At 45.0% G+C, this 21588-nt stretch overlaps 1 protein-coding gene across 5 annotated transcripts in view; it reads left to right on the top strand.

Moving 5' to 3' along the window:
- LOC119397070 (F-box only protein 9) overlaps nucleotides 1-21588 on the top strand; it is a 59749-nt gene that overhangs the window by 33311 nt on the left and 4850 nt on the right. For 4 of the 5 annotated variants that reach the window (XM_037664507.2, XM_037664506.2, XM_037664508.2 and 1 more), the window contains one exon: nucleotides 16170-16390. The exons of the other annotated variant lie outside the window; for it this stretch is intronic. In XM_037664507.2, coding sequence (XP_037520435.1) covers nucleotides 16170-16390 — 221 coding nt within the window. The remainder of the gene's footprint in view (nucleotides 1-16169; nucleotides 16391-21588) is intronic. 5 annotated transcript variants of the gene reach the window in all.

Raw genomic sequence — 21588 nt, 5'->3', positions numbered from 1 at the left:
ACTGCCAGCACACGTGGTTCTTCTGAAACGTTAAGGAAATGTCTAGAAATTGTATTCCATTATTCCGAGGCACCTTTTTAGTAGAGCTGAGCCCTCCTCCATTTAATTCAAATTTTTTGCGCACTGAGGTTACCGCCGTTTCAATGTCCTCACCACTACGAAAAATCAAGTAATCGTCCACATAACGAAAAAACCTTAATAACCAAATTACCTAAGGCGGCTTCCAAAAGTTTGTCGATCTTGCTAAGGTATAAATCACTAAGAACCGGAGCAACCTTAGAACCAATACATATCCCTGATTTCTGCACATAAACGCCTTCCTTCCAACCTACCAGCATCGACTTTAAATACATGGAAAGAATTTCTAGAAAAGCCCCGGTAAAAACACCACATTTATTGGTGAAAACTGTCTCGTGCACTTGTTTGTTAATACATTCATTAACACATTTTAACAAGTCCTCATGCGGCAAAGAGTAATAAAGGTCTTCAATATCCTTACTAAAAGCTTTACAACAACCGGGGTTCTCCTCTAAGAAGAACTGAACTAGCGCCTGAGAATTACGCATACGAAAAGGGTCTGAAAAACTCAAAAAGGTTAAGCAGTTCAGCAAATAGCTAGATACAGCGACTTGCCAGGTGCCTTGCTCTGAAATGATTGCTCGAAACGGAATCTCGTTCTTATGTGTCTTGGCTGAAAAAAATAATTCTAACTTAAAGGGGTCGTGAAAAGAAAATGAAGCTGCCCGGTTGTAATTTTCCCTGCTTCAACAAGGATTAGACATGCCGATTCCGAAATATTTCGGCGCAATATTCTGTCTGTAATTAATTACGCCCGTTTGAAATCGCAGGTTAATTGAGTTCCCAAACGACTGTGCAGAACTACCGGCCGCCTTAGGCACTAACTTCTCTTATCGTGACGTCACGGTAAGGGAAGCTATAAACACTGCGTTAGCTTTGATTTGCTCTAAAATAATAGATTTATAGAAACCTAGAAAAGAAACAAATAACAGAGCAACTTTTACGCTCTGAGTTATATACTGTGCACACTGCACATACAGCAAGTGATCTGCTTGCTTCCGCTTTCAAGTAGTACATCCGGGCTACGTCGCGTGTGTATTCTTGCCTTCGCTCGCTTGGTGCAGCGTCCCAGTTTCTTCTTTCTGGTTGCGTTAAGTTGTCTTTTACCGCGTGTTTTGGGTGGCTTAGTTCACGCTATGCCAACCGTGCACGTCTTAAAATCTTAAAGGCGTTATGATGACGACTTTACTGCGTATGATGCTACAGTATGATGCTACGAACCTCGGCCAACTATGGCTCAGCAAACATCGCTGCGTCGCCATGTTTTGTCGTCGACAGAGACTTTTCATTGGCTGACTTAAAGTGACGTCAGCTGTATAGTTGAGGGGAACGTGAGAAGGGAATCGTAATTGTGCTTTTACAGTTATAAATGAACCCGGACGATGAAACCAGTCGAGGTATAGTATAGAATGGACGGCCAGGATTCCAAATATACACGTAGTTTAAAATTTTCGGAAAACGTTTCACGACCCCTTTAAGCGATTTAGCCTTCTTGACATTACAAGTAGAGCTGTGCGGATAGCAATATTTTGAGTGCGAAGCAAATTCGAATAATAAAGTTTGAGTGTGAATCGAATCGAATAATTTTCTAATAGTTCGAAGCGAAATTACAGAAAAAAAGTTGCAGAGGATTCCTAAGCATATTCTAAATTACATTCTAGAAACATTAAAGCTCCGCAGTGGTGCAACCGGGCGCCGCCATTTTGGGCTCGTCGGAAAGGGCATTTCTCAGTCTTCAAATTTCCTGCCTCAGCTGGGTTCTTCATTCAGAAGCAGGCGTACAAAAAGCAAATGTTTAAAGTTCGTTTGGGGGCCTTTCATCGGCTGTGTCCGCGATGTTGCTCCAGCACGCCTCGCCATTGGTCCGGTGCTCGCTCCGGGAGAGCGTCGTCTGCTGCTTGCGCGTCATGAGGTCACGGTTGTCGACAATTGCGCTACTTAGTGACGCATTCGCTCGTTCTGTGTTCACGGGTTGACGATCACTTAGAATATAATTACGCTTTAGTTTGGCAGATGCACATTAGAACCCTTGATACTAGCAACGCAGTCTGAAATGCAGTGGGAGCATTCTTCTTCAGGAACGAGTTGTACGCGGCAAACTTAAAACGTCTATTGGTTTCAGGTTCGACTTAAAACAGCACTTGGGACCTAAGGCTAGGATTTTCCAGCGACTATCATCTAAGGCAGCTCCTCCAAGGACTAGCAAGTTATTTTGCGGTGAAACAGTAGAAATAATCTTCCTCTTACATGGTTGAAGTTCTCGAAGTTTTACCCTCCATGTGAATTCTGCATGCTGGTTAGCTACCCTCATCCAGTCGGCATACATCTGCTTCCGGCGGCGATCGTCACGCGAAGTCGAGCAACAGACCTTGAGGCATTCCTGGTAAAATCTCACTTGACACCATGATTCCGCGGTCAATATGGCACATATCCTCCTGGCATGTCCGGTAGATGGTTGCAGAAAGCCGCACAAAAGGTTAACTTCAACTGGGCAAACTCTATTCTCAGAAAACCATGAAAATGTCCTAGCACGCAACATTTTTCGTAGTGGTGAGGACTTTGAAACGGCGGTAACCTCAGTGCGCAAAAAATTTGAATTAAATGGAGGAGGGCTCAGCTGTACTAAAAAGGCGCCTCAGAATAATGGAAATCAATTTCTAGACATTTCCTTAACGTTTCATAAGAACCACGTGTGCTGGCAGTATTCTCCTAGATCTTCGAAACCGCTGTTAAAGTTTTCGTAGGAACACTCGAAGGTTGTAAAAAACGGCATTGCCATATCTTGCCTTAAGTCAGCCCTCACCAAGTCGTGTGAGCACAAAATGAGTGGTAGCTTTAACGCACAGGTTACGCGTCTTTTAGATGTAGGGTATCCTCGTGATGCAGTGGCCACTGTCGCTGAACGTTAAAAGAAGTCCATTATGTTACGTCCGAGCATGGTTGCAGAAAGCGATAGGAAGAAACGTGTCGTAGGTATACTGTACATTCATTGCGTATCTCACAGACTAAAGAAAGTAGCAAGTAGATATGGCGTTAATGTTGTTTTCATGGCTGCCAATAAGCTAGGTAAGATTTGTGCCGCTGTGCAGAGGAAGAATGAGCGAGTAAAAGACAAGAAGCGAACCGATATTTGTTTCGTAAAACACTGATTGCCGTACAAGTGTGGTGTATAAGGTCCCTTTCAGCTGCGGCCGCTTCTACGTAGGACAGACGAGCCGATGCATGAACCAGAGATTATTGGAACGTAAGAGATCGCTAACAGGAGGCTCACCTTCTAATCTATCTACATTGTCGAGATTGTAAGTGCACGCCAAAATTCGATGAATGCGCAGCGTTGTACCGACATAGAAATGAAGAAACGCACCTGATGATTGAAGCATGGCATATCGAGAATAGTGGTAGCGCATACGTGAGCCAACCGTAGATTAACTTGCATAAAGATGAAATCAAATGCCTTCCACGTAGACTCCCACGCGTGCTGGATTGATAGGTTCGCCTGTTTTCGTGCCTTCGTTCTTTTCCGCCATTGTGCGTCTCTTCAGTTGTTAGTCGGCGTTTGTGGTGTCCTGACTCCTTCTTGTGTCCGTGTTTGCACACCCTTTCTTTTCAGAATGAATACTTACCAACTAGCTCAGCTCTCTGTTATTCTAAGCTTCAGTTCTTCATAGCCTTCACGGAGTTTCTGCGATATTCATGTCTGCTGATGTAAAGAAAATCCCAGTTGTTGCTGGCTGGCCTTGGAAGTCATTCCACAGAATGCCTTTCTCCCGGGCAACTTTTTTTGCCTTTGCTTGAACAGATTATGCTATTAACAACATATGTGTAGCTCATTGGCATTACACAAAGGCAATCAGCTCCTGTTAAATCTTGGGAAAGACTCCATCCTTTGGCCCCTCTTCTCAGGCTGCTGCACAAAAAAATTGCCTGCTTTTGCTTTCTCCGGATGCGAATGCTGCCATTGGTGAAGCCCTGCCACTGCCCCGTGGTGCAAGTCTCGGTGGTCTCGGTACCTAAATACTTGTAAAGGCAGCTAGATATTACTTTCATGTTCCCAACGTTAAGCGAGGTACACTTTCAGTGAATGTGCAAATTCCTCATGCAAGCGCTCCTGGAACATACTATTAAGAGTGCTAACACGACAGGGACAAGAAAGGGTACAACTGAAGGCTTTTTTACTCAAAAGAAAATATATACGCAAACCCAATCCTCGCGTATTATCCGCACATGTGCACCATTAGTTAAAGCCAATGCAGAAGAAACATGAGCATGCGCTCCAACTAGTATCTCCTCTTCTCGAGCAGTGTCACTTCTTTGGCAGATACTATATGGCCAGAGATGGGTGACTGATGCAGAACGCCCTAGTGTTAATATGGAAAGGTTCCGCAAGGTCACGTGTTGTGCAACCTCAGTGTTTGCACAGTTTCCGCCCCAGCAAACGTCGTGTTAGCACTTTTAACATGAAGCACTAGCAACTAGCTCGCCTTTCTGTTTCGCTCCTTGAAGTTGGCACGGCCAAAATGGGACTGGTTGAAGCAACAAGCCATAAGAGTTTGTATAGACTGTAGAGGAAAAGCTGGGCCGAACAAGTGCTGCCTTTTCAGTTATTTACAGAAAGGCTAATGTTAGCATTATTCAAGGCTAGCAATACTTGCAAGGTAAATAAGAACCATTTACGTGGATTACAAACGTGTGGACAGTGTTTGATTTTTATTTAGAATATTTTTAGGAAAGACCTTATGGCTATTTGTGTAATTTACTGTGCTCACTGAGGACGTTTTTTATTTATTTACTCTCTGTGCCATTGAGGCATTACAGTGGGGGGATTACACAGAGCAATGTGAACAACCTAAGGTACCCTGCAATACACAATGCATTACAATGAACAGCGGTAGAGTATAAAGCACGATCAAGAGCACTAGTTTCAACGGACATTACCAACATAAAAAAACAAGCTTTCTTAGACGAAGAAAAAGAACGATGATATACAAATATATAACAAAGAATTATATAACAATAATAGGCTTGTGCAAATAGTAAAATTTAGGTTCGAAGCAAATCGGGATTTGGTCAAATTATTTCAAATCGAATTCAAATAGTATATATCACATATTATAAAGAAAAATGAGCATATTTGTCATGACCCAACTAACCTGCACAATATCTTTTAATTGAAACAAGGCATGTGCAAACATCATTCTTTTTGGTTCAAAGGGAAGTGCATCTTTGACTAGTAGCAGGATTTGACTTTCGGTAGAATGCTAGTGATAACCTGTAAAATACGTTACGTTTTAAAATTTACTTTGCTTAGAGCATACAAGCTTTTATATGAGCTTTTAAACTTAAAAAGTGATGAGTCGATGTGAGGGTGATTTGTTCATTAACCTTGAAGTGAGGCTTCGCAGCAGTACGGATTTCCCCTGGAAAGGTGTATTCACAGGGGCGCAACAGCTGCGCCAATTTGATATAATTCCTTATTTTTGCGCCAAGCTGAGCCAAAACCGTGAAATTGCGCCACGCTGCGCCAAAATGCCCGACCAGCTTCAAAATTTTCTCATTTGCGCAAATTTTAGCGAGAAATGGAGGTTGCGTTGGTCATCTGCAGTGTGGGCATCATCATTCAATACAGACGGATGTACCCTAACCCTAAACCCCCAGCGAAAGAAAAGATAAAACTCACAGTTTCACCGCAAGGACGAAGCAATGAATGTGATAGCAACAAATTCTAATGTTATACGAAGTGAGGCTGGCAGCAAACTCTTTTGTATCCGATCTCGCATCTTTTCATGCTCGTACTTCTCCCTCACATCTTTTCATGCTCGTTCAAGACGGGCGGGGTGTTTCCTCTCTGCTTTGACGGCAGGCCTCCCGAGCGGAGTGGTGTTATCGCATGCGCCCTCCGAGCGACAGAGATGGGCCGGCTCGTTTGATCTCTGCTTCAGCCGCGTTCGTTGCCCGCACTCGCGCGCTTTTACCAGCGGTAGAACATACCATGCGTGGGGCGATGTTATCAATTTGGATTTTATATGGGACATGACGGCAAAAACCCATAGAGAGTGTACATATAATTGCTATCACCATAAAAAAGGACAGTGGTTCTCAAATTTCCTGATGCTTGTTTTATCGCGTCCAGAATACTTAAGCCACTTTTGCCGCAGTACACTGGTGTCCTGCAGAAAAGCGTACTGAGATTTAGAAGGGGCTATTAGTACTAACTGTCAGGGACACAGTACATTTTGTTCCTTAATTACTTATTCGTGCACGCGCCATGTGATTACGAGTACTAGTATGATCGCTGAGGTCTAAAAAATTATTGGCAATCATTTTGAGCTGCTGTGTATGGCGTTTCTGCGGCCTTGAGAAACAAATATACAAAAGCGTTCGCCAGTTTTCTTTTTTCTCCACCCCCACTTGCTCCTGCTTTATGAATCTCCTGAATTTTGAGGTTGCCAGGTTCACAGCTACACATTAACATTTGCAGTGCCTGTCGAATTATTTGACAGGCCCTGCAAATGCTAATGTGGACTTAGTCATGGTTAGCATTGTGTGGTTTCTCAACACACCGCTTTTATTGAAATAGCAGTGTTCACGGGCACTGTGCACGAGTTAACTGATGTTGAATGGTTTGTGCGTATTTTGGTTTTCTTTTCTAAAAGTAAGTCCTCTTCGTTATACTACTCCAAATTTGAGATTTCTTGCTAAAAAATTGTTGTTTTCTTTGTAACCTGCTCCAAATTTGGATTTTTGTGCTCCAAAAGCAACATTCTGCTGCTCCAAAATTGCTCCAAATTCTATTTCAGCTGTTGCACCCCTGGTAGTCACGACATAGCACCCCTGCACTGCAGTGAAACCACCTTTCGGTGGTTTCATTGCAGTGCGAATTCGTCTCGAAGCGAATTCGAATACTGTAATATTCGTTTGAATATTCAAACTGCTCGAATATTCACACAAGCCTACAGGTTATAAAGAAAAATGAACATATTTGTTATGACCCAGCTAACCTGCACAACATTTTTAAAGATCGGAACAAGGCATGTGCGCATGTCACTTCTTGGGTTCATAGTAAAGTGGAAGGAATTTTGAATATTAGCAGGATTTGAATTTCAGTAGGATGCAAGTGATTACTGGTAAAATACGTTGTTTTAACATTTACTACAGTTAGTGCATATAAGCCCATATAACAAGCTTTTAAACCTAACATATAGTTATTCAATGCGGGGGTAAATGTTCATTTAACCTTGCAGTGGGGCTTCGCAGCATACGGATTTTCCCTGGATAGGTGTTTTCACAGTAAAGCACCCCTACGCTGCAGTGAAACTGCCTTGACAGGGAGTTTCATGCTGTCTAATATATGCCCATTTGTTCATTTCAAATACTTCGAAATTTTGCATAACTTAAATTCGTTCGAATATTTGAAGCGGTCGAATATTTGCACATGCCTTTCTGTGTAATGCTAAGAAAGCACTAGTTGACTATGTGCTGCTTCAGTATGAAATTAACCATTTTGACGTAAGGAATGCTTCTAGCCAGATGCGTCTTCAAGGTGTCCGGGCTCTTCGTGAACAATGCCAATCCGAATCCAACACATCCCAGCGTTCCCATGCATACAACAGAGTCGCAGTACCAGTTTTCTCTCTAGGTAATTGCAAGAAACAATGTTTTCAATTGAATCACTTAATTTCAAAATTTGACAGAGTGCTGTCTAGATAGAAGTAATCTGGTTACTTCTCAGTGTGCATCTTGCTTGTAGGATATTTAATGAGTGTGAGTTGCTGCATTTCGCACTGGAGCAACAAATGACATGAGGAATACAATATTATGAAAATGCTAACTAAATAGAGCATTTTAAAGTGGTCATGAAGCACCCCTTGGGCTTGTTGAAAAAACACATCCTGTGGAAATCTGACACGGCTATGAACTGCTCTGCCAAATATTACAGTCGTGCACGCCGCGTAAAGGCCACAAGCGGAGCACGAAGTTGCCGTTTCCCCTGGCACCCTCTTTTCAAACAGAGGCCGGTTCTCACTCTCGTCGGTGGGCGGGGCGTCTGCACGTTGACGTCGCGGATCTGCCAGTTTACGTCACAAGAGACATAGCATGCTTATTGGCCGATAGCTGATGTAAATCGAGAGTGGCGTTCGGATCAGATGCGCTTCTTGCCATGGGGTGCCGCCACTTGCTGGCGCCGCACTCCTCAGTACATGGTAGCCGCACTCGCGCACGCGAATCACAGCGTGAGAGCGATCGCATTTCATGACGCGCGCTGACATAACTTCTTTCCCCCGTGCCATCCCTCCCTATGTAGCTTCCAGTGCGCTCGTCGGCATGAGAAAAGAGAGAAAGCGCTGCGAGCGTGCGCCAACCCCCGTAACTCCGTTCATTCTTGACGGATTCGAGAAATTTTTGCGGCAATCGATTCGGGAGGCAGTAAACTCCGATACTGAGGTCATTAGATCATTACTTGGAAAAGTGGTTCATGACCCCTTTAACTAAGATCAATCAGTGTGAGAACAGCTCAGCAAGGAACACAAGGCCGGGAAGTGCACAGTGTCCTTTATGTCCTGTCGCACCGCCATTACACGTACGGTGAATATCAACTCTACTGCATTGCTAATCCACATGCCACATTCGCCACTGCTCTGGGTACCCCCTTGGCTCATGCACTCTCTGCATCGAGTCAAAAGGCCAGAAAAATGTCTTGTTCTTGTGAGTCCCAGCCTGCGCTCTTTACTTCGAGCTCTGACTTCACTGAGTTACGCTTCTACAAAGCCCTATCAGCTGTACATTATAGCTGAAAACCATGCACAAACTGTTGGAAATTTCAATGGGCCAGCTGCAGCGATAACACTACACGAACACTGCTGCTTTCATCAAAAGACACACTGCAACCACCACCACACAGATACAGCTATTGACACAACTAGATGGCTTAGGTTGGCAAATTAAAACAGAATGCTGCTGTCAAGTGTAGCAGGCGTCTCAGGAGTGTTGCCAGCAGGGTGTCAGAACGAAATGTTTTTCGTTTCAGTTTTAGTTTCGTTCCACCGTGAAAAGTTCCGTTCCGTTTTTGTTCCGGATTGAAAAGAAAATGTTCCGTAACGGTTCGGAGCGGTTCTTTCTATGCAAAAATTTGAAGTTAAGGCAATCATAAAAAAAAACATTTGATTTGCGATGTAGTTACTTGTCCTCCTCCTAAGAAAGTGGGGCAGGGGTAAAACATGTTCTTCCCACGTTCTTCAGAGGAACGGAAGTAACTGTACCACGAATTCCTACCAACTAGCACAAACCAGTATACCCTTCAAAGTCATAGTATTTATTTTCTCAAAAGTCAGATACGATCTTTTTTAGCAGGCTCAATGCTTTGTGTCAATGGATCGAGTGAGCACGATCTAAGAAGCAGCACGTCATTGAGTGTACTCTCTGATGTGTGAGACCGTTGTTCTGATAAAAAAATCGCCAGGCCTGTGCAGAACACGCAGCAGAATCACAGTGAAAGCTGGAAGAGCAGACTTTCAGAGCCCGTTGTAGACTCTATTGGGGCAACTAATAGACCTTATGCAAAATTGCGGCCATCTGTCGGAGGTGTAACGAAGCTACCCATTCGGCGCCATGTTGGAGGCTTGTGTCTGAAGCGTATTGCTGTCGCTGCTATTTCTTCTTGCTTGTATCTGCTTTGATAGTAAGCATTCGAGGCATAAAAACGTCATACGAGTGTCTAAGGGCCTGTACACGTTACCGGCATTTCCCAGTTATTAGGTTGACAATTAGTATGTGTACAGAACTGCCTCACAACGAGAAGAAGGTACAAGTTTGTCACCGAGTCACATATAAGCCTGTCATCGTTGAGAATGAAGTTTTGCGCTAGGTTATAAATTTTGTCTGTTTTCAGTGTAGTGAATAAAGCGTTAGCTTCAGTGCGTGTCACGGCACAGCGATGACGGTAGGAAATTGCTGTTGACCCATTTCAAAACTTATTTCATAATGGACAGCCTACGTCGACCAGACGTATTGTGCATTTAATTTTAAATAAAACGTTGTCCTCGTTTTATTTTTGAAGCAAAAAATATTTCGCTGCTGTAGTCACCGACGTATGTTATGTATAGAATTAACGCGTGATTCAAATGTAAAAGAATTTCAGCTTCGCATGCACGTGAAAAGTGAACATAAAAAGTGTTAGTTGCTCCAAAATGTAGGTGCCGGTTAGCTGGTATTTTATTGAATACCCTCCCGCCATGTGCCAGTAAATAACACAATACGCCAAAAATATTCGCGTTCACATCGTCGCTCTCGGGGCCTATATGGCGCCTTACTATTTCAACCCGTTTCCACAAGGCAATTTCGCGCCGCCGACTGAACGCTTGCGAAACCACCTCAGCCCGTAACCAACGGTAGCGCAGCCACGGTCAAGTGTAACAACACAACACATTTGCCAGAACAGCATTTTTTTTAATTTCATATGAAAAGTGCCACACACAAGCATCGATATGTTAATATTTCATAGCACAGGGGTGGATACAGGATTTTTCCGAAGGGGGAGCAGCTTCTGGGAGAGCCTGATATGTGCTCTTCTTGAGGTATAAATTAAAAAAAGAAGTAAGCAGGGTGGTCAGGCCATCCGGGCTGCCCCTCTGAGTTTGGCAGTGATAGCACATGAAATGTTTCTAAAATATGCATAGTGAAGCACACGCGCGAGCTACCTGTCTAGCATGTAATTGTTATTGCAATGTAATAAACAAAGTAATAGTGTCAACAGCAGCCCAAGCATGCGCGAGTCGCCACGATGCAGCATTGAAGCTCGTGGCTACGAGCTTCGAAGCTGGTTAGTTTGTGCCTGCAAGCACACGGCACGAAAACTGTCTGGTTGACACGAAAGAGTGTTCTCTGATGAGTGCCGATGCTGTCACATACCTCATCTATTAAGAACGGCGAACGTAAACACGGCGTTAGTCGTGAGCAGTAGAAGTAGCAACCGAACGATCTGGCGCTTCTCGATGGTGGCGAGGAAATCTGATAACATGGAGGTTAACATGTCTATTTTCCCTTTCTTAACATGGAGGTTAGTTTCCTGTAAACCTTTTTTCAGCACCCCCATTTCCTCAGTCTGAGCAACACAGCACACGAAAATATGTCGGCATTGCCGTTCCTATCAGCCGCCACACGTGTGTTCAGACGCTCCGTGTGTGCACATGCAGAGCACGCTTAGCCTTCAACATGGCGGAAACGCGCACGGCAGCCGCTAGACGGCAGCAGATTTTGCATAAGGTCTATTGGCCTGGTGGGCCACCGATTGCGGCGCTGCGAACGGCGCTCCGGTGACACAAAGGCGAGGATTCAGCTTTTGTCGTCTGCTAGGCTGAGGCTAGAACAGCAGCATTTTCACTCGCGTCGCACGGCGTTCCTCGACTACTATCTGTATTTTCGTGTAATGATAGTTCGTTGGATGGCTGCTAGCATTACTGGAGGTTAAGAAACGTTAACATTTAACATATCTTCTATATACACAGAGCCATCGCGGTCAGGATCATGCCACCGAGTTCTTAGCGTCACTCACTGCGCTGGATGGCGTTGAAATAGCTTACGTGAAAGCGCGAACGTCCCGCCAATCGAGTTAAAGAGAGTCTACCCTGCTTTGGAGCGAAGCATGATCAACTTCACGGCTTATTCGCAAAAGTTAACGTTACGTAAACAGACTTTAACGAAAGTTCATGCTCCACTCCCAATTGCAGTAAGTACACAAAACGTTTGCCGACAAAATAAAATTGATAACTTCATCAATCAGCGGGTTATTGCGGACAACTAGCATAGATTGGGCGAGTTGGATGCACATTAAAACTTGTTACACGTACTATCGCGCCCGAATAAAACGCCAGCAGTGGTGCGTGTGGTACAGTTCGCACCCTTATGACTAGATATAGATACACTCATGCGGTTTGCCGCTCGTGAGCCAGATTCATGCTTTCGATTGCACAGTGCTGCCTAATCGGGTGTGCGTGCCTGTAAATGGTGATGACAGGACGGCGCGCATTATACAGTTCCTGATGCTTCGGGAACGCGCTCCGCTGTTCGTGTTTCATTTGCCACCAATACAGCTTGATAAACAGTACGAAAAATTGGCGAATATGTCTAGGAAGAGGAGCAAGGGAGCTCTTTCTCATCATTCTTTTGGCTCATGATGAAACAAGCGCAAAATATACGAAGACTCAGAAAGGACACAGGACGGAGCGCTTCGTTTCATCATGAACCTATACCAACACGCCCAACTGGCAGTCATTCTTTTGGCCCCTTCGGCTGGTTATTGCTATTCTTTACCGCGCGTAACAAGGTTAAATATTTTACGATGGAAGCTTTGGATTCCTGAACAAACGCGAAAATGCACCGTCGGCGACCCTAGTCGGAAGCGTCAACACGAGTGATGCAAAAATCCTCACACGATGACGTTACCTTATGACGTCCTCATGACATCACAGACCGCCAAAATTTGTGACGTCATAACGTCCCGTCACATGATTACGTCATCACATGACATCTTCGGTTTGCATTGCCTCCGTGATCGGTGTGTCGAACACGGAGGCAATGCAAAACCAGGTGATGTATAGAAAGCTTGCAATGCCTCCGATCCTGGAGGCAGTGCGAAATCACGTTAAATCCAAAAGGCATTCGGAAGGAGGCGGGGAAGGAAGAATACATCGACTGAACAAAAACAAGAAGATGGCTTTCGCCTTCCAATCGTCTTAGGCAAATGCATAAGGGACCCTGCGAGTCTTTTTGGTAGAGTGACTGCATCACGCCCTATCAGGAGTCGACTGTTGAGAGTGAATTACACTATTTTATAGCAAGTACATCTTACTAGAATTTTCGATGCAAAAGCTTTGTATTTATCTACGTTAGTATGACTACACTAATTCTGTTCAGCATGCTTTCAAACGGCCGGGAACGAGTCAGGAAACGTTGATTTATTAACGTAGTGAATAAAATATGCTGCAAAAATAAAGAAAAGACAACTCCGCACAACCTACGATATATTTTATATCACCGTCGTGCATCCCCTTTTGACACGTGCTCTCACCCTTTTTATTTCTTGTTTAAACTTCAACTACTTACTACACGCTTACACGGAAGCTGCTGAAAACTTGGATTTAATCAGAAGTTGTTGCCTGTAACGACCATTTATTTGATTTGAATGACATCACACATCGCTTGTCGCGCGTTTAAAACTCTGAACAAAAGAATTGAATCGAAGGAGCAGGCTTGGCAACCGAACACACGTGCAGCACGCGGTATACATATACTGCACTTTAATGCAGACACGGTAGCCGAAGCCCGAACGCTAAAATTAGTGATTGAAAACGGGCCGGAAAGTCATTTTGAGTGCGCCACGGCCATAGAACAGTAGCGAAAAGAAATCGTCACCATACATGCAGATGTACACATTGATGGCTAGCAGACGACACCAGGAGCAATCGACACTGAACGTGCTCCTGACAGCAGCTCCGCTCGAGTTCGCTGGGCATTTTGCTTGAACATTCAGTACAAATTGCTTTATGAACTTGCCCATTCATGTTTCAATAACTCGAGCAGGACAGACTGGCCGGTAGCATCGGGTAGCCTTCACGCAGCGAGCGCGCGCACGAAGAGCGGCACCCGAGTCCCCTCTCTGATGTCACACGCGAGAGGGTGCCACTCAAAGATCTCGAGGCCAATGCTAGTACATATTCAAGGTACCCACTACGCCCTAAATCACCGTAACTTTTCTGAAGTAGCGAAGCATCCGCTATGCCATTTTTCGTCATTCTTCGGAGAATTGCTACACATCTGTAAGGCATGATGTGCACTTTGTGCTGTGGCTGATGACGATGAATTATGGCTGAGCCCTTTGTAACGGGTTGGAAGCATTCAGCGACCGATTCGTTGCGCAATTCACATTGTGTGACGCCAGGTTGTCATGTTACTCTTCTGCCACACTATATTACATATGTTAACACGATTCCTTTCCCCACATGACGCCTGTATAGACTATTTTTGCGAAGGAGTTACAAGCACCACCGTGGCACTGTGGTGGAATACTCAACTGCCACGCGGAGGGCACGGGTTAAAATCCCATCCGATCCTAGAAATTTATTTCTAATTCATTTTAACTGCAGAGCATTTCTTAGCGAACCCAAGGCAGTTTGAGCGTTTCCATCTACGTATCTATCTATCTATATATCTAGCCACCTACGTCTGGCTGCTCTCGATCGTGATCACCTTCTTAGCTTGGTGCAGACCAAAATTAGCATGGGAGAGAAAGAGGGTTTGGCGAATATGACTGCCTGGTCATGACATGAATAACGTAAAAATCCTGTCGCGTACGTCATCAAATCCTTTCTTCCAGACACGTGTGGCACATTCCCGTATACCACGGGCAACAGTGAGCGGGTATGCGCCACAGGTGATTGGCACTTTATATTTTCCCAGGAACAGTGAGAACAGAAATCGTTAATTTAAATGCGAGAGCGTAAAAAAAGAACCGACGTCGGCAGTGTTCACTTGACGAATGCAAAGAAGAAAAATCAGGATCCCAGCAGGAATCGAACCCAAGCATTTTGAGTGGCAGTCAGGTATTTCACCACAGAGCCACGCCACGTCTTGAAACTGCTTTGGAAAAAAGACCCTATGCATGCATAATGTCAGAGCAGCGTCAATTCTGATTGCAGTGCTGGCTATCTAATTTTATAAAAAAAGCAATAAACGTTACATATGCACTGCTACGATGCAGACATCATGTCAGGTTAACATCTGTGGTTCCAGTGTTGGCTCCGCTTTCATAGACGTCTAATAAACATTACATTTGCATTCCTATGATTCAGCAAGCTATATTCAAGCGTTGCTCGACCCCGGAGGGATACACTAACAATAGTTAAGTATGATATTCACATACTCACACTGTAAAGTGCCCTTCGTCTCGATGATACTCACGTCTGTGTTCCTTAAGTTACCCTTTAAACGCCAGTGTAGTTGACGTGCCTGGTAAGGCCACAATGTGCACACAACTACTACGCTTACAAAAGCACGTCGATACACCTTGGAAGGCTTGGATCAAAGCCAAAAAATGCAGCATAGACAACTACTCACTGATTTGCTCGCATGAAACCGATTCCCACAAGGCGTGGGATCTGCCGAATTTTTTTCTTATTTCACACGATAGCAGTTACGGACACTGGCGGTGACGGACAACTATGGCGCCAAAGTTGGTTGTTGTGATCTCATAACAGCTTTCACTGTAACAAACTTCAGCGCCGACAATGCCCTCTCAAAGCTAGCCTGCGTGACAGGCGTGCAAAAGTCCACTTGCGTTAATATAAACATCTCTGGTTGCCACTGTTTTCGTTTTTGGCACAATTTCAACATATTTTTGCTTTGGAATTCCTACCTGAGGTACGTGCTAATACTGTACACTGAGATATGCAAATTTGCTCACGTTGCATGACCTCAGTTGTTCCGGATTGCCAAGTTTTCTCGTGAACCAAAAAACGGTTTAAAAAATTTCGGTTTGACTCTGGAACGAAATAATAGATAACGTTTCGGTTATGTTTTCGTCCCTATAAAAAATATCGTTTTTTTTTTCGTTCCGTTCCGACACGCTGGTTGCCAGGGCCTTGGACACCTGCTATACTTGAGAGAAGTAATCAGTTCTAATCAGAGCATACCATAACGGCGGTGCTCTTGAAATTGGAGGTCTTATGCTGGGCCCCATGGGAAACTTTTCCTCTAGAGTCTGTTCTAGGTCTATGCAAGAAGCGGCCTAGTGACACCACTGCAAGATGACGCTCGTTTTGCTACGAGTCTTGATGATGGTAAAACTGAGCAACAACGATACTGCAAATGCAAATTTTGGGCTGAAAACATTGGCATGCGCATGTGATACAAGGCAGAAATCTCACATGATAAAACTTATAAAAGAAACCTCACATTACATGTGGGTTTTCACAGTATTCTGCTTTTCATTGTGTTATGATGAAGTGAATGGTCAAGGTGGAGCTCAAGCTGATAGAAGAGCCAGGCTGCTCATTTTTCTAGCACTTCAGAAGTGGTTTTAGAATGTGTGCCTTGTGCAGGAGTGGTGCTAATGCTGACCACACCCGACAACCCATACGTCTCCCTGGGGAAGCTGCGCTCTCGTCGACCAGCCTATGCCTCGGTCCTACGAGGAAGCTTCTGGCTGGAAGGAACCCGGGTGAAGGCAGTGCTGAAAAAGCCTGCTATGAAGACATTGCGAAATGCTGGCTGCCGACGAGGTGGCAGGCACAACAATGAGCCAGACCAAGTCTTTCATCTGGTGGGTCCTAGCAGCTTTTGCAAACATCGAAGATGCATCATCTATTGCAACTCGTACACTACCTGTTGCAGGCACTCTCGGAACACGGCTACAGCTGTAACTGCGAGTCTCAACCACAGAATTCTTTGTCAAGAAATTATTCAACCTGCAGATTCTGATAATATGCATAATATAAATTCAAGCTAACACTCGACATCTCTCTGCATCTGGGTGAAGTGTTCTTGCAATAAGTTAGTGGCAGCCCGTTCCAACCTTCACTTTGTGAAGGTTGTGCCCACGAACAATGACATTCATGTCACTTTCTACTTATGGAGCTTTCTACTATAATACAGTAGAACCTCGTTCATAGTTTTCAGGAGAAAAAAAAACTCTGCAAGAAATGTGCTATCCGTGAGAACGTAAGATCCAAAGTCACTGAAATAAGGCGCAGTTTTGCTTTAAAAGCGAAAATTTTAGATGCTATTGTAAAAAGCTTTTAGCTCGTGGTTTTATGGACTGTGTAAAGTGCATCAGCCTACTAACAAAAGCTTGATGTGCCAGAAGACATAACAGTGTTGACTTACTGGCCACAAGCACTAGCCATCGCAGTGCTGGTGCAGCGCCGGGAGCTAAAAGTGTGCATACTGTCCCACGCTTCAATATTTAAACTCCAGGGCATGCATTAAAGCTGCCACTTTTCTTGTCTTGCCCAAAGTGTGCCGCGCATGGTCTTCAATACACATCATGCAGGCCGGCCACACGCACTAATTCCGCCGAGGGCGTTGCAGCTTAAAGGGGCCCTGCAACACTTTTCAGCATGGTCAGAAAATGCTGCCGATCAGTAGTCGAGGCTCCCAAGAACACATGAGCCAAACATAGTGCAGCACGTGGCCTGGGATTTACAATAAATTCTCAGACAGCTAAAAATCGCTTCCTCTTCTCTCAACAAATGATGCTATTGACTCAAAATCACTGCCTCACTGACACAAGTTCCACGTCATTGGCTGATTTGAACATGGCACGCTTGGTAGTTATTGTGCCCGCCGCGGGAGGCCGTCACTTGCCCGTGCATGCGATCACACTGAAATTACGTTGCCTGTTCGAAGAAAAAAAAAAGAAAAAGTGCTCAAGGTCACGAGGCACGCGTGACGCACCTTCTTCCCCCTTGCCACCCCTTCCTGCTTAGCTTCCACCACTTTCATCAGGACGAGAGAAGAGAGAAAGCAATTACGGCGTGCAACAGATCTTTGTAACTCCGCTCGTACTGGTCCAATTCTAAAAAATTTTGCAGTGGTCAGTTCTAAAAGAGAAACGTGGGCTAGTTGGTGATTCAACATTGTGAAGCGCCTGTGTCGTGTTTTCTTCTTAGTCCTCGTCCATTTGTAGCGCTGTTTTTTCCTTCACAAGTGGTCAGTTTGTGAGGAAATAAGCTCCTTTAGTGAAGCCATTCCATGGCTACTTTGAAAAGTGTTGCAGGGCCCCTAAGGGCTCATTGGACCTGTGTATACAGTGCCTTTGTCAAGAGATTGCCCGATAAAGAACACCGTTTCGGTGGCAGCAATACCCAGAGAAGCGAGGAAATATTTTTAAATAAACCTACCCGGCCTGTTATTAAGCAACTCGCATACACTAGCACTAAATTTGTGTTGCCTATAAACGATGAGATGTTTTACAACGCTCAGCTAAAGGGATGTGCCGTATAAACATAAAAGATTGCATGCTTACGGATGTTAGTGTGAGATAAGTAAACAATGATTAATGAAAGAGCTGTACTAACAGCTGGAGGTCTCCCTAGTGCTTAGAATTGTGTGACAGAAAGATGATTACACTGCTTATTTCTCGTCTATACGAAGCACGCAGCTAACAACATTCCTGGCGTGCTGAGTGCATTCAGGACCTTTTTTGAACACTTAATATAGTATTTGTAATACTTTTTACATTCGGAAAAGTAAAACAAACATGACAAAGTTGTTTTGGATCATCCGGCCTTAGAACCCCTGTTGTCTCCTGTCATTGGTGATTGCCGATTGATACAAGGCTGCGAGGCACATCACATTGTGCGATCGTGCAATTGCCACTTCATGTGGCCACCCTTGAAAGGATCAAGTTTGTTTTTTCCTAGCAGGTAGAACTCTGCATGAAAAATTATGTGTGAAAACTGTCAGCAGCGTCGATGGTCACTACAGGAAGGGCATCGTACGGGAAATCCAGGAAAATGTCAATGCCTGAGGGGCTTAGAAAGCTTTCCACGAATAAGCAACCTATTTGGCTTTTCCCCATCCCCCAAGCTATCACGGCGTAAGAACAAACATCAGCAACTATGACAACACGATCTGTCATACGAAGAGATTAGCTTTAAAGGGGTGCAAACTCCATCTCTGTGGCATTTGTTTGTCACGGTGCCCTAGGCCACAATCACAACAGCCTTGAAAAACGGACCACTGAAATTGATGTTGTGAGAGCATAACGACGTTGCACTTCTGAAAAGAAAGTATTGAGTAGCTCGACCTCCCATTTTGCATAGGTCCAGAATGTTCAGCATTGCTTTGTAGATGGACAATGTATGTAAAAATTGGTTGAGATTTAACTCTTGTAAACCTATTTATCACGGGTGAAAGGTATGTTTGGCTTGGTTTTGCAAAGACTATGCACACATTGTTTCATTAATGTTCGGCTTTATTGCAGACGTGATGGTGAAACCATAGAGTTTCCTACAATTAACTAGAGGAAACTCTGGCACTGCGAGTACATGGATTTGCCTAGTCTTCGGGCTTGCGGGCTTCAAACGCACTTGTGGCTTTGTTTATTGTTGTGTTTTGGTTTTGTTTCGGATAAAAGAATGGATCGTTGTGAACTTCGTGTGCCAATTTGAATTGGTGAGCCTAAAAAGGTTAACGTGGTGAAGTGAAACTTGTGGAGATAGGTTTAGCACAAAGCTTGCCCTACGAGGCGACCGGGAAGGAACGCGACGTTCTCCACTGCTGCAGCGAACAAAGACACTACGGCCGGGTTCGTCGACTCTCCAGCACGGCGTAGAAAAGGCACTTGAGGCAGGATGTCAACAAACAGCACGGGTTTATTAACCCAAGATGCAGCACAGTACGACAGTCACTGGCTTGCAGGCCGTAAGGGGAACTCTGCAAGACCGATCGAGTACGCTTGCCAGCGGCGCTACGACTATCATAAAAAAAAAGATGCAACAGCTAGCAATCGCAGCTCATAGAAAGTATCAGTCTTTGGCGGAAATTGAAAACACAGTCACACAAAGGGCGCAGTCGAGCACACGATTGAGAAGCCACCTGCTAGAGCAGCGCGTCAACCTCACGTGCTGGCCTGAGAGCATCTCCCGCGGGCAAGCCCGCGCCGGACAGGAGCGAGCTCATGGGGGAAGGGGGTTGTCACTGGCGGCCAATGAGGACAGGCGCAGCGCAGTGACGTAGGCTAGCGTGGTCACGTGGTGGCGCGAGCATGCTCAGGCAAGTTCGGACGCGTGGCTCGTGTGGGGAAGACCAACGCATGGCTCACACCGAGGAAAAAGGCCTGGCGGCGTAGCCACGGTAGCCATGTCGCCGATTAACGGCGATTCCCGGCGCTCGAGCCGCGCGGGGCCAGCACGCGTGCTAGCTGGGGAACGAGGTGCCAAAGGGGAGGGCGCGCTCGATTCCCACAAACTGCTCAACGTTTACTGAACTTCGTCATGCGACAAAGTGGCTCCATGCCATACGGATCCAAACGAAGCGGCAAGAACAAAGTTTAGACAAATCCATGTACTACTCATCATTCCCATGCTGGCTGAAGTGCCATGCATTGCAGCTCCCATAGACACTAGTGCCAGAGTTCCCTCTAGTGTATTTATAGGAAACTCTATGGGTGAAACCACCCACAAGTCAGAATTTATTTGTTGCATTGCAGTTGTGCACGTATCTGATGAGGGAAATGCCCTCCCTGCTCACAGTACGAGGAAAAAGAGGAAGGGGGCACGCTAGAAGACAAACAGGTCACCCACTCAACAGTGTCTGTTGGACTGGTGACGTCACAACAGCAGCTGGGGATAGGGGGGCACGCAAGCGTCTGTTGGTGGTTTGTTTGCCTTCGCCTAGTCACATGGCATGTGTGCCGGCAACTCAAGGTCATTGTGACGTTATGAATGACCTTGTGAGATGTGGTGTAGTAGGGCTTTCGCTCTAAAAGAATGAGAAACAATACTCTTCTGAGCAACAGCTGCATACAATTATTAGGGCAAGCACTTCCAAAGGCTTGTGATAATAAAGCACACATGCAGAGCGTGAGAGGAAGCACATGCGCCACAAGCAACAAAGGAGAGCATGCATGCTACCCACAGAGCACACGAGTTACTTGTGAGAGTGAAGGCGTGACAAACGAGAGAGCAAGGCAGCACACACATTTCCAGGCAGCATGCATCGAAACAGAATGCACTCAGCTGCAAGGTTAATAGAGTGCTGTGTGCAACCGCCCAGCTGAGTTTTTTTATTTCCAATTTCTAGGGAGGTGCAGCAGTGCTTCCTGTCCAAGGCTTTCTTGTCTCTAGGGCAGGTTGCAAGAAAACTGGATGCATGGCCCAGTGATTTGCTTGCACTGTGAGAGAGTGTTTCAGCACTTCTTTGTGACATGGCCGGGCTAGTAGTATACTACAGGAAAGCTGCCGCACTGGGCAGTTACTGCTCTCAGTCATATGTGCCTGGCAACTTCTTTGTTTCACATGGGATATAGCATCCAAAAAAAGTATTTTATGATGTACCGATTGCTGGTGCTGAACTCCTAAAAGACTGTATATTAACGGGTAAAAATGAAGCTCAGGTCATTTTCTGCGTTCCCAATTGTGGATAGTGCTGGGAAGCTGTACAAATCGGGAATGTGTAAGCATTTAGCGCACCCAGGATTTCACTCACGGGGGGGGGGGGGGGGGGTTTGAAATTCTGACAAGATGCAGAGGGGGGCAATCACATTGCATAATATGCCATTTCCTTGCTTCAGCTAGAGTAATGCGACAACAAATAAAATACCAAGTAATAATAATAATAATAAAAATAACGTCAATTCAATTATGATGTTGATTATCCAGCGTTTCACAGAAAGGTCTTGAAATAACTTGACAAGGCGAAAAAACCGTTCAGTGGAGCAGTGCACGTAGAAAATAAACTACATATTGAATAAACCAATGCGTAACATAGTTACCAATGAAGTTCTTTGGCAGGTGC

This window comes from Rhipicephalus sanguineus, chromosome 6 (assembly GCF_013339695.2).
Source record: "Rhipicephalus sanguineus isolate Rsan-2018 chromosome 6, BIME_Rsan_1.4, whole genome shotgun sequence".
NCBI lineage: Eukaryota > Metazoa > Arthropoda > Arachnida > Ixodida > Ixodidae > Rhipicephalus > Rhipicephalus sanguineus.
This window is presented reverse-complemented; position numbering and strand designations above follow the sequence as displayed.